This window comes from Pithys albifrons, chromosome 1, assembly GCF_047495875.1.
Source record: "Pithys albifrons albifrons isolate INPA30051 chromosome 1, PitAlb_v1, whole genome shotgun sequence".
In the NCBI taxonomy this organism is placed as follows: Eukaryota; Metazoa; Chordata; class Aves; order Passeriformes; family Thamnophilidae; genus Pithys; species Pithys albifrons.
Window position 1 is genome coordinate 26,754,664 of NC_092458.1, and position 13,541 is coordinate 26,768,204.

The window sequence follows — 13,541 nt, forward strand, 5'->3', positions numbered from 1 at the left end:
TTGATCAAAGACCAGCACTGATTTCAATTAGGGTTGAGCAAGAATCCAGTGACAGGAAAGGCTGTATCAAGAGGAGCAGCTGCTGTGCCCTGAAGGATTTCTTCACCCTCATGACCAAAATCTATAGTCATAGGTGAAGCGTAGTTATTCCCAACCAAGCTGGAGAAAGCTCATGTAATCCTTTGCTGGCAAAATAGCTCTGCTGAAATAAAAGCAGGCGGCACTCACTGCCTGGGGAGCTCCAGTTCTTCCCATCTTGAGCACAAGGGAGGGACCAGGCCCTTCCTACAAAAGGGTGAAGCCACGAAAAGATAAGCCTTGGCCTCATTTTTAAACAACACTGTCGAGTGGGGTATCGCTTGGGTGAGTAGCTATACCTGTATCTGCCTGGGGTTTTTAATATCTGTATCTTCATTAACTCTAACCATGCCTGTTGTCATCTCCAAGAGGGAGGATGACTGTCTAGGTGCATAAAAACTTCAAGAGGTTGGGACAATCGAATAACAGTTGAGTTTCTAGAGCAATGAAAGATGGGATGGACCCTCAAGGGGAATAAGCAATACAAGCATATTTTGGGGAGTTGTGGGGAAGAAAAGGGGAGCAGTGGATTTACTAAATATTTGCAAAACCACAGGAACAAATTCTGAGCTATTATCTCAGCACATGCCTGTGGGTAACAGAGGGCAAATACAACTATTTAAATACCACATTATTTGTTGTGCTAATGCCTTGATATGCTCTCCCAACTACACCATGTTGATAAAAACCAGGGCCTATAAAAAGAAGCTGTACAAGTTGCATCAGAAGAGACCAAAGCAGTGGGAAAGGAAAGAGGAAGCCACCCCAGAAGGGGACAATGCAGTGGGGTGTCAGCCAGCGATACAGGGGTATGTGACTGCCTTTGGCCAACTTCACTAGAAACTTCTGCTTTGCAACCCAGCAATATTAGAAACAAAGTGCCTGGCAGGGTCACGCTCTTTATGTTGTGGAAACAATTAACAGAATAGCTGACTGGCTAGCAAATACATGCACCTGCTGTTGCAGGGTTGCACTACTCATCAACAATGTCCACAAAGCCTTTGAGATGTGTCTCCTCCTAAAGTGACTGGCTTCTGGAAAGGCAGACATGGGGAATGTTGAAACAGCAAGGTGGGAAACATGATACTTGTGTTGGTTTACTAGAACTCATCAAGGCAGGAATAAAAGATGGTGCAAAATGTGGTGGGAGCATCTCCGGAGCATTTGCAACCTGAATAAAATAGAGAGACCTCTTCTGGTGGCATTTTCCCAGCTGCTGTCCTTCCACTGATCATCCAGCATCCAAGCTGCTCACCCAGAAAGCAGCACATTTGGTTTTGCAGTTGTGGTGAGGTGAATTCTTTGTCCCTTTCCCTGACTTGGTTTTACTTTGCCACAGCCTGTGGTGGGGAAGTCAATCAAGTTACCAGGAGAGAAGAGCTATGTGGAAAATGCAGTTTTCTGCACCAAAATTCCTTTAGAAAAAATGGCTTAGGAAATATTTTGCAGGTAACAAGATAATTTACATTTTGCATCTGTTTTCTTTTTAAATTAAAGCAGTGGAAATTATCATTAGCCAGAATTTTCATTTTGAGTATGTCTTCCAGCTGAAAATACTGTGGAAAAAAAAAAGCGCATATTGTTCCACTTAAATCTCCCTTCTAAGTTATCACTTAGGTGAAAGCAAAGCAAGCAGAAAGTAATGTGAAAATTTTTGTAAGAGTGAGCATAAACCAAGGGTTTGTGCTGAAATGAGATGGAGCCAGTGGCCCCATCAGTTTGGTGAAGGAGGTCTGAGCAGGGTCCTCAAGATGCCGAGAACTAAAGTAAACTAAAAATAAATGGCGGAGGAACTGGACTTCACACCAATCTATAAGATTCATAGTGAAGACGTTTTATTACACATAGCACACAGTTTATGTAGGGTTAGGAATACAGCTTATTGACTAAAAGAGTTACACACCACCACGCCAGATACTTCAATTGGTTAAAACCTATCTCTCACAAGTCCCATGTTTATATTATTTCATCCTGCCTGTTTTCATGCCCCTGCAGAGTCCTGTGAATTCCTACTATGTGAATTCTTGGGGAGTAAACCACCTCCCTATCAGCCAGCAGCAGCTGAGTTCTTTACTGCTTCTGGCTGATAGCTAAGTCTCACAGGGTTTTCTATAGATCTGAATTGCTCACTTTTGATTTTACTGTAACAACAGAGAACCACTTTGCTTGTAATCCAGTGACTTGAGTAGGAGTTTGACTTGGAAATATTACTGAATTTTCCCCAGAAATGTTTGAATTTGTCTCTGTCTTAGGGCTGTAATTTTTTAAACTCTGAATCTGGATCAATGGTGACTCTGATAGGGATAATATTAGGTCTATCTCGTCTGCTTCTCAGGGAAAAATGTTCATCTTGTGAATCATCTGAAAATCAAGCTAAAAAGTTCATTAATCTCTTTCATGAGTTAAGAAATGCATTGCTGATTCCTCCCAAGTGGCTTCTGCCCTTGTTGAGTGTGGTCCTGTCACCAAAGCTCTGATGGTGGCTCTGGCTCACTGCCCAGCTTGGATTCTGTCCCACACACAAGCTTGCCCTTGTGCCCACCTTGCCAGCCCCACCATCACCTACCTCTGCTGAGCAGAGCTGGATGGGAGAAGGCACTTGGCATCTTCCAGCTTTGCCTCTTCCAGACAAACAAAAAAAAATGGCAAAAGCCAAAGAAGGAAGAAAGTAAGTTTTAAAAGCCAAGCAAGACACTGCCATTCTGCAGCATCCGTGGTGATTGCTGAGGCTGCCTGGTAAAAGTCCTTCTCCACGTGTGCTATGGGCAGCAGCTTGGAACTCTTTGCTGTTGTGGGATCAGGCTTTGAGTGTTTGAGGTGAGGAGCCCTGCGAGAGGAGCAGGTGACTTCACACACAAGAAGGCTGTGTCACAGATGAGAGTAGGAGCCAAATCTTAATGATGCTAATAAGCCTTAATCACAAGAATATTTGTTTTCCTTATCACTCAGAGTACTACAAAACCCTCCCCTATATCTTTCATTAACCCTAAATTTGGGAAGACTGGGCTAGGCCTTGGGGCAACTAAATGGTGCAACGCCTCAATTTTCCTCTCCTGCTCTCCTGACATGAGAAAAATACTGAGCAAGGATTTTTCTCTATCACATGTCCTGCTGCTGGCACTGCAAACCAAACCATTCAGAAGGGCTTTGGTCCCTGCCTCATCATTCATGTGACTGCTGACTGAATACAAAATGTAAAAGGTTACCTGCTCCATGCAGATAACATCAACTGTTGCACATTTTTAACCGTCGCTGGAAACAGCAGCCGGTTTCATTGGACCAGTGCTGGAAAAGAGTCACCAACCCAGGTCTTGCAATATTTTCCTCAGCAGGTGCGTTGATGTGGTGAACTGCAGTTTCGCATAGCTGTCCTCCAGCTTGGTAAAAATATTCAGCTATTTGACTGAGGGGAAAAGGGTTCTTAAAATTCTTTGATTCATGCAGATTGTTGTTTTTACATCAAAAGTTTTAGCTGTCTGCCTGCTTATTTGAAGCTTCAGCTTGGCATTAAAAATTAAATGATGTGTGTTTGCATGGGGGGAGAGAGGGAGGGAAACAGCAAAGAAATATGTTAAGGCCAGTCATTCGTTTGTACTTTGTCTTTTTAGAGGTACTGAAATGACCAATTTTTGTCCAGATCATTTGAAAAGGGATGTGGACTAAGGTTAGAAGGGCTATTTTCAAAGAGCTACCAGAGAGAGGATTTACTTTGTAGAGCAGACAGGATATTTTTACACTAGTTTTTCATTCCTAATAGGAAATTTTTCTTATGGTCTCCAAATTCTGGTAAGTTTAACAGTTTAACTTGGAAAATGTTTCAGTAATATCTGTAGCCCCTTATCTCCATGAGGAGTTTAGGCATGAGTCCAGGAGGCTGGAAAGCCAATAAAATGTTGGAGAGAGGATACAGCAGGGTCAATGTGATGAGTTTTATTGCAGGGATTTTGTTTTGGGAGAATACAGCAGGATTTGGTGCTTTTTGCTTGGAATTTCTCTCGTCTTTCCTTGCACACTCATCTCTGATGAGTCAGTGCTGTGCCAAACAGGGCGTGAGGTGCCACAGAAAAGGGTGCCAGGTGGCAGGATGCCTGGGGAGGGATTACGCTGTGATGTTTTGAACCAGGGTTTTTGGGGTCATTGCCTCATTTTTCCCTCTGAGATGCTGTATTTGGTAAAATGCTGCTCCTGCTGCAAAGTTCCATGGAGTGCTGGAAGGGAGGGTGAGGCAAGAGGTGGACCACTAGGTAGACGGGGGACACGGGTGGCATAGGGCCAGGGCTGCAGCCCTGCCAACTTATGGGGACTCTTGGAGCCAATGCTGCCTCTTAGGGTGTGATGACCCTTCTTGTTAAAAGCCTTCATTTTCAGCTGCTTGCGAAAACTCGTGAAACCTCAGCCAGCAAAGCAGAGGTCTTCCCTTCTAATTGTCCTCTTCTTAAAAATGAAGAGAACTGATGGTGATTTGAGTCAAAATATTCAGCAGTATGAAAGAGCTCCACAGCTGGAGTGACACATAGGAGCTATTTCTTTGCTGATGGGGATAGATGCTGAGGCTGGATGAGCAGTTAGGGATGGGGATGCATGCCAAGGCTCCGTGGGACAGGGCAGGTATCTGCAGCATCACTGCTGGGGCACGAGAAGAAGGGATCAGGCAGCTGGTGCAGGAAGGTTGGTGTCTCCCCTGCCTGTGCCTTGTGCAACCGCTGGCAGTAGCATGATTGCATACCCCTCATGTGGCATGTGGGGTGCGTCGTGTGAATCAGTATTTCACCACAGCTTATCTGGCAGGCCCCTGTTTTGGTGTTATGGAAGTCAGAGATAGGGGATGTAAGTGAAACAGGAGCTGGTGAGAAAAGAAAGGTTTCATAAAGCTTGGTTAGGTCAATGAAACAATGGCCAAGACAAACACACAATGGCTGCTGCAGATATGGAGGCATTCTGCCTCTGTGGGAACAGCAGTGCTGCCGGGCTGCCGCCGAATGCTGTTTTCCCACAGGGGTGAGAGCAGCTCTGTGTTTTCCAGAGCATGATACAATAAAGTCAGCATTGTGTCTCCAAGCCTTGGGTCCCACATATGGCAGCCACATGACACAAAGCTTTAACCTAGAGAAACTCACTCCTCCAGCTCGAGCATGGTTTAACAGGTTTTAGGAGGTTAAAACCTGGCATCTTGCTATGTATCCTCATTTACACTTTACACTGATGCTGTTTGCCTGTATGGAGCAGCTTGCTGCTCAGACTGTTGAGGCCAGATTTTTTTGAAGGGAGAAGGATATATTTGATGGATGAGTTGTTTGAACCTTACCTTGGTGGTGTGACTCATTGCAGGAAAGATCCTGTACCCCAGTATTCCTGGCACTGATGTTTCCACTCATTGTGATTGACTGGCTCTTCCCACATATTTTGAAGTGCATTAGTGCTAATTAATTATCTGTAAACCTTATCACCAGCTCACCTACAAGGAAACAATGCCCACTTGAAGACGGTAATCCCTAGGACTAGTATTATGTCAGGGATTGGCTGCCTCCCAAGAAATATCACCCCAATCTGTGGGAAAAATATGTTGAGGCCAGTGGGTGCAGCAGCGGAGGTGGCTCCATTAGCGGTGACTGAGGCAGAGTGTGGGCCTCTTTCTCTTGTAAGAGCTGAATGGTGGAGGTTACTGTTCACATCCCACCCCACAGCAAGGGCAGGGCAAGCCCAGAATCCCTATTTTGGAGGGCATCAGTGGGCTCTGGACACAAACCTGATGGATTGTGCACCCAATGCCAGGGCTGTGGCTGATTGACCGGTGTCCCTGTGGGTACCCTGTTGCAATGGGGATGGGGGGACAGGGTAGCCAGAGCATGAACAACTCCTGGCAGAAGCAGGTGCTTGGAATAGGAACTTCACTGGTGGCTTTGCCCTCAAAGCAGCAACTGAAGTAATTATACCCACAGCCTGGCATGGGCAAAATTCAAAGTCTGCGGCAGGGGTTGGAGATGAAGCTGGGATGGTGAGGGGGCTGATAAAGATGAAATGCTTGGAGGGAAAACAAGGCAGTAGGATTTCAAAGGCAGGAGCCTTCCTCAGTGTTTGCATATTCATGCTGACTTGGTGTGGGAACAGGCACCTAGTCTGGCCTTAGTGGCAAACCATAGTTGGTATAATGGGTGTGTAAATGTCTTCCTATAGAGAAAGCTAATGCATCTGCCTTAGAAGGGCAGAGCCTTGTCTTTCCACTAAAAGACTTCTGACTTGTTGGTGCTGCTGTCCAGTGGTCCCTCCCCATGGTCCAGGGGACCCTTGGGATCATCAATTCCCAGACAAGAGCTTTGTCCAGCTCAAGGCCATGGCCCCAGCACTCTCTTGCCTAGAGGCAGGTGCCTCATCAGCAGCTGCGGTTTAGGAAAGTTTTGCTAAGGAGAGGCTTTGGTGCCTTGAGCTCAGTTCCAGCCATGAGGCCATGGAAGTATCATAGGAACCTCCTAAATTATTCTGTCATGTGGGATTTGGAGTGCTTTGCCATTTACAAACTCTGCTTTTAAGCATTGTAGGCATAAATAATCCACATGAGAGCTTTTCACTAAATCCATCATTACCTCTCTTCCCCTCAGATCATGTCCTCCATTAAAATTGAATCTGTTGTGAAGGAGAAGAACCGGATGGGAGAGTGCCCCGTCTGGGAAGAAAGGGAGAACGCACTCGTCTATGTAGACATTAACTCACAGAAAGTTTGCCGCTGGAGCCCAATCACCAATGAGGTGCAGAGCGTGTCTGTGGGTAAGAGTCTGTACTCACTTCATCTTGTGAATCTTCTCTGTGTGCCCCATCCATCCCTCTTGGTAGAAGTCCTGCAGCATGGTGGTCTCTCTTACTTTCCATGGGGCCACATGCCCTGTCCTCCTACAGCATGTTGCTGAGCATGTTGTGTGGCCCAAGTCAGCCAAGCAGAGGGGACTGTGCTCAGGTGTGGAGGACAATGTGCATGTTGTCCTTGATAAGCCTAAATGGGCATGCATGTTTCATTTGGGACCAGCAGAGGAAAAGGTACAGTCCCAATGACTGTGTCTGCCCAGAAGATAGAAAAAACGTTGGAATATAGAGCCAGTGAGATGTACTAATGATCCCAGGGGAGAAGGATTTTAGCCTCAGCTCAGCCTTTCCTGGTCAGGGATGTCCCAGTCAAGCCCAAATACCCTTGGTGAGTGCTGACTAATGGCCTCAGAGCTCCCTGTCATCTTACACTCCCTCTCACCCACAGATGCCCGTGTTGGATCGGTGGCACTGCGGCAGTGTGGGGGCTACGTCATCGCCCTGGGGACCAGGTTTGCCTTTCTTGACTGGGACACCCAGGCGGTCACCACCATCCTTGAGCTCGAGCAGGATAAACCCAACAATAGGTTCAATGATGGGAAAGTGGATCCAAAGGGGAGATTTTTTGCTGGTAAGTTCCTGGCAGAAATTTCCCTCAGAGAAAAGAGAAACTTACAGGATTGTATTTTATATAATGCCTTTTATTCCATGTTATTGATTCCTCAGTTGAGTTCCCCACAAAGCTGACTGTCACAAGCATGAGCCATGTTGTGAACGTTCTGCTCAGTTACTGCCTGATGAAGGAGAACAAGGGATCCCACATTCTTTGACCTAAATGAGGACAAAGGCTGTTGACAAGGGCCATCCAACAGGAAAGCTCTCCTAATTGGTGGATGGTGTTTGTCAAACACCTGCTTTCATGGAAGGTGAAAACCAGTGAAAGGCTTATGTAGGTGGGAAGTTTTCTGGAGTTATAGAGAAGGATGCAGCTTGAGCCTGAAGAAGTGGTCACAGCACCAAACCTGCCAGAATTCAAGAATTGTTTGGGCAGTACTCTCAGGCACATGGTGTGAGTCTTGGACATGGTCCTGTGCAAGGCCAGGAGTTGGACTGGATTCTTAGGGGTCCCTTCCACTTTGGCACATTCTGTGATTCTAGAGCAGAACATGAGCTGCAGCTTGCACCCTTCACATACAGTCTCTCCTGGTTAGCCTGTAGGAAACATGGATGTAGGGAGAGATCCTCAGCCTTGTGAAGGCAAGAGGGAGGTTTAGGTTGCATAATGCGAGAAGTATCTTCACCGAGTGGGTGGACAGGCACTGGAACAGGGTCCCCAGGGAAGTGGTCATGGCCCCAAGCCTGCCAGAGTTCAAGAAGTGTTTGGAAAACACTTTCAGGCATGTGGTGTGCCACCTGTATTTTATGGTCACAGCCCATTTAAATGATGGAAGTAGCCTACAAAGAGTGACAAAAAGGTGTGTTGTGGTGCTTCTTTGGGTCTTTGGTGTCTACAGCTTAAACCTCATGGCCATTCAGAAATTCATCCTTTCAATGGCCAGGATCAGAAATGTGAGAGGCAGTTGCTCCCAATGTATTCCTTTTCCTCCTTCTTGTAATTCTGATGTGACCTGGTTAGACCCTCCATCATAGAACTGTAGAACTGTAGAATCATGTAATGGTTTGTGTTGAAAGGGATATTAAAGGCCATCTAGTTCCGTAAAGATCACCTAGTTCCAACCTCCCTGCCATGGGCAAGGACACCTTCTACTAGACCAGGTTGTTCAAAGCTCCATCCAACCTGGCCTTGAACACTTCAAGGCCAGTTGAGGGGCATCCACGACTTCTCTGGTCAACCCTTACAGCATATATTTTCTATTTAGGAAGAAAAAGAATTAAAAAAAGAAAAAAATCACAATCCCGTGATTCTTCCTAGGACCTTTTGATAGCACTTAGAGGAGGGTTTTGATCAAACATGAGGAACAAGCTTCTACCTTCTAACTGGTGCTCCCATTTCCCTTTCAGGTACAATGGCTGAAGAGACAGCACCGGGGGTTCGAGCAAGGCGGCAAGGCGCTCTCTATACCCTTTTCCCTGACCACTCAGTAATAAAACAGTTAGATCAGGTGGACATCTCCAATGGTCTGGATTGGTCCCTGGACCACAGGACCTTCTATCACATTGACAGCCTGACATACGCTGTCCATGCCTTCAGCTATGATGTGCACACTGGAAAGATCGGTACACATGCTTTTTAAATTTGGTGACAAGTAGCACTATTGCTCTTTCTGCAGCAGGACTTGGGCCTGTGAGATGCAGTGATTTATTTGACAGATCTCATATCTTCTTTTTGCAGCTTGTCAGCAGGTTGACTTTGATATTTCTCAAATTTAGGTACTTATCAGATGTATTTTGTGAACTAACTTTTGACAGTCCTTCAGCTTACTTTCATCTGAAGAGGTGGTTTGTATTTAGACCTGTTTGAGAAGTTGTAGGGAGGGAACAAGCCATTTATACTGCAGAATGAGAGTTTGCAGGATGCTATTTATTCTTGAGTGCCATCTACTGGAATACTTCGATTGTACTAGCTCCATAAATACAAATGGAGAATGTGTGTGCATATATATCACAGAAAGGTATTTGGAGGATAAAGTTATCATTGTGACTGAGGTTTCCCAACAGAAATTAAAATTGCCTTCAGATTTTGGCAAATTTCACTTAAATTCACTTTCTGGATAACAATTTTTTATTATACCTGTAAAAAGGAAAATTTAAGTGCAAGAAAAATTGATATAACCTCATTTCAAAACTCTGTGAAATATTTTTGTGCTGAATCAGCCGATATACTCCATGGGATTTTCAAAGGCTGAACTGCATTTGTACTCTAATGAGTGTAGACTTTGTATAATCATCAGTGAAAATTGCACAAAGTAACTACATTCGCTTAGATTTCATTTTGTTGAGAACATTTATTTCTACATATTTTAGGGTATAAGATTTCTGCAAATACAAAAATGTAATGCATTTGAGCTTCCTAGCCTTAGCTTTATGCTTGTGACTCTATTTTTGGGTGGTGATGGCCAGAAGATGTTGAGTCACAGCAGATGTTTCAATGCCCATGGGCCCTGCTCCATGAACCATGCACATGCTTGGCAATCCATCTGCACTGCATCCTAGAGCATAGCAGTTGGTCCAGGCCTAATCAAAACTACTTGCTTTGCTGGCCATTAAAAAGTAAAATTCTAGGTCTTTAGGAGGGATAATTTGCTTATCACCAATATTTAAACACAGGTCATTATTTATGTGATACATCCAGAGTGCCATAACCAGTGAAAGTCCAGGAAAAGTTATTGCAGTGGCAGCAATCATGTTATAGCAGGCAGCAAGCTGGTTAACAAGAGAGATGGGGGCGTTTTTTTATCTTCTTTTGGTAAAATGATAGGACCCCTAATTCAGTACAATCCCAAACTGCACTGGCTTTGCTGGGGACTTGTTTCTGCCTAAGAAAGGGTAAGCCAGGCTTTTAACACCTCTGCAAAATGCATACATGATGTACATTTTGCAGTACGTCTTTCTTACAGAAAAACAACTTAACTGTTTGCAAGGGCATGGAAGGTGTTAGACTGGGATTTGATACAGAACCAGTAGCAGCTTATGTAACAGCAGCTTTGTTACTCTTCTTGCAGCCTGCCCCAAACTTTTGTACCATCTAGAAAAAGAGGAGCAAATGCCTGATGGGATGTGCATAGACACAGAAGGGAAGCTCTGGGTGGCCTGTATTGATGGTGGCAGAGTCATTCGTATAGACCCGGAGACAGGTAAGACCTCCACCAGCATGTACATAAGAATATAAGAGGAATGGCAGCCAGGAAGAATGGTTGGAAGGCAAGATAAGAAGATGTAATTTATTGCCCAATTCCACCCCATGGGTTGCCAAAAATGTTGATGGTTCAGGCCCCAGTCACGTAAAGAGTACAGATCCCTCTGCTGCCTCCCCGTGCCAGGTACTCCTGCTCCCATGGTTTGCTGATGCAGCACACACTGCTCTTAATAATGCCACATAAAAAAAAAGTGTACTGCCTATTTATTGCAACTAAAAAAAATTCCTTAGTATTGAAATATTTCACTGGGTAATGCTGTTAAGGAATGATGGCCATTCCAAGGCCAGGTATCCCTGCCCTTCCTTGCCTTACATACTGTATTGCTCCATTTTGAGACATGGAGATGAAGCCTCGCAGATATGGGGAAGAGCCTGAAAAGTAGTTAGAGATGAGGCAAATGAAAGATTCTTATTTTCCCACAAGCTGTCCTTTAGGATATGGTCTCTGTCTGAAGGGGAGATGCCTTATGAGTAAATGTCACACCTGTGCCATGTGCACTAATAGCACATTCATAATTACATGCTTCCTAGGAAATGGACATTAGAAAATAATATCACATTTTTTCCCAGGAAAAAGAATCCAAACTGTGAGGCTGCCTACTCCAAGGATCACCTCTTGTTGCTTTGGTGGAAAAGACTACTCAGAAATGTACGTGACTTCTGCATATGATGGACTGGATGAGGCCACCTTAGCTAAGGAACCTCATGCGGGAGAGATTTTCAAGGTAAGCAGATTTTATTGCTTTCTTCCTATACATCAGACCTGCCAAGCCTCACGTTCTGACAGCAAGGTACCCTTGCTGCCCTTGCTCATCCCTCTCCCCTGGTGAGCTGCTCCAGATGCACTGCTTGGCCTTGGCCAGGCACAGCTGCTTTTGCACAGCTGCTCGTGTGTTCAGAAGAAAGATTTGGAGAAATTGTTAGTAATAGTGTTGATAACTGGGTTACTCAAAGCTGGCTGGCCAGGATCTGAAGGTAGCCAGTGGATCTGGATCTGTCCTCTATAGCATATTCTGTATTACACTGTAAGGAATTGGGTTTTGCTCTTTACCTCTTACTATATTTTCATCACTTCTGGAAACTTCATTCTCTTACTTCTGAGTTTTTCACTGTGCCAGCAAATCTAAATGTTTACAGCACATATTTCTCCTTTAAAAATTAAATGCTTAAATCCACCAGGGCAAAATTTTTCATCCCAATCCCAAAACTTTTGGCATTTTTTCAGTCTGTATTGCTCCATTTTGAGAAATGGAAACAAAACCTTGCAGACATGGGAGAGAGCCTGAAAGCCTTCTTAATAGCGGCTGCTACATTTTAAGAAACATTTCTGTTTGGGGCTCTTGAATCTGAAACTTGTTCCTGTTTTCATTTTTTCACTCCATTAGCGAAAAGTACATCAGAAGAATAAAATGCAGTTCTTACTCAGCGATTGCCATCAACCCAAACCAAACTCATCATTTTGGCAGTAGGATAAAGACATGTTACAGGAGAGATGGAGATCTAGTCTGGGATCTGGGACATTCTAGTTGAAAGCAGTGCTTAGAGCAGATTTCTCATGGTTGAGAACTGATAGATTTCTCAAGCAGCAGAGTTTAGAAGCCCTCAGGAGGATTAAATGAGCATCGTGTTTTTTGTTTCTGTTCCTCAGTCCTCCAGTTCTACAAGGGAACTGGTGTTTTCCAAATGTACATTTATCTTGAATGAGCACATGACAGTTAAAAATTACTATGACTTGTTTTAGAGTTAAGGATGACATATAAGGGCCACAGATAACATTTAAATTAGCAAAATTATTGCTTGACAATCTTAGCGATCTTTATCTTACAGAGTTTGAAAGAATTCCATGTAATGACGCCTCCTGGGCTCCTCTTGAAGCAGGGTACCCTGCACATAGGAGTCAGTTGCTATGATATTTGTTCTTTAACATTTGATTGTTTTCGTTATATTCAGTCAGAGACTATCTTTTCCCTTTAATGTTTTTAATTATTTTTTTCAAACAGATAACAGGCCTGGGTGTGAAAGGGATCCCACAGAATTTCTATGCTGCTTGAACAGTGACACTAAACAGCAAAGAAGCAATGCTTGCATCTTGTAGTAACTCTGACCAGGAGAAGTCAAATGAGCTACAGAATTTATCTGTGTGAGGATTTCTAAGCCCACATTTGGGAGTGTGCTTGTTTTGAATTGAAGATATTTCTTCTTCTGTGGGCCCGTGGCTTGATGCAATAGGTTAGAAAGGTTAAGTTAATCCATGTTACACCTTGATAGCTTTTGTGACTTACCATAAACCTCTTAATGCTCAAGTGTAGTTTTGTTGAACTTTCTGGTGACTAGCTCTGGATTTTCAAGTCTGTTGCAGTTTCCAAAGCAGATTCTGACTCCTCATGTTACAGTGATGTACCAGCAAAGATATGGCAGATTTTAATAAACATTTTAAGAGTGGTGACTTGAACTGGACTGTTCTTTTGCTGTGGGACTCCCCATGAGGTGTTTTGTTGTGTGTTTTTTTTTTTAATTATCAAACCTATTTGTAGTATCCAGGTTTCATTTTTACATCCTCATTAGCCTTTGTCCTCCCTTTATGCTGCTGAAAGCAGCATAAGCCTCATTAGCCTTTGTCCTCCATTTAGGCTGCTGAAAATAAACTACACAACTGTATTTGAAAAAAAATGCTTGCAGATGTTCTTACTCTGCATTCATATATTACCATGAAAACACTGACTGACCACACAAATAGTCTGTGAGCTACCAGGATGGTCTGTGATAACAAAGCATGGGTGCCCATTAGAAT

General features: G+C 44.1%; 1 protein-coding gene across 1 annotated transcript; it reads left to right on the top strand.

Annotated features, from left to right (window-relative positions):
* The first annotated feature begins 323 nt into the window (after positions 1-323).
* On the top strand, positions 324-12,879 carry LOC139678890 (regucalcin-like). The gene is made up of 7 exons (XM_071570150.1): positions 324-363; positions 6,675-6,840; positions 7,322-7,504; positions 8,896-9,111; positions 10,557-10,688; positions 11,321-11,475; positions 12,751-12,879. The coding sequence occupies exons 2-7, from the start codon at positions 6,678-6,680 to the stop codon at positions 12,799-12,801; spliced, it is 900 nt and encodes a 299-aa protein (XP_071426251.1). The 5' UTR covers positions 324-363; positions 6,675-6,677; the 3' UTR covers positions 12,802-12,879.
* Positions 12,880-13,541: the final 662 nt, after the last annotated feature.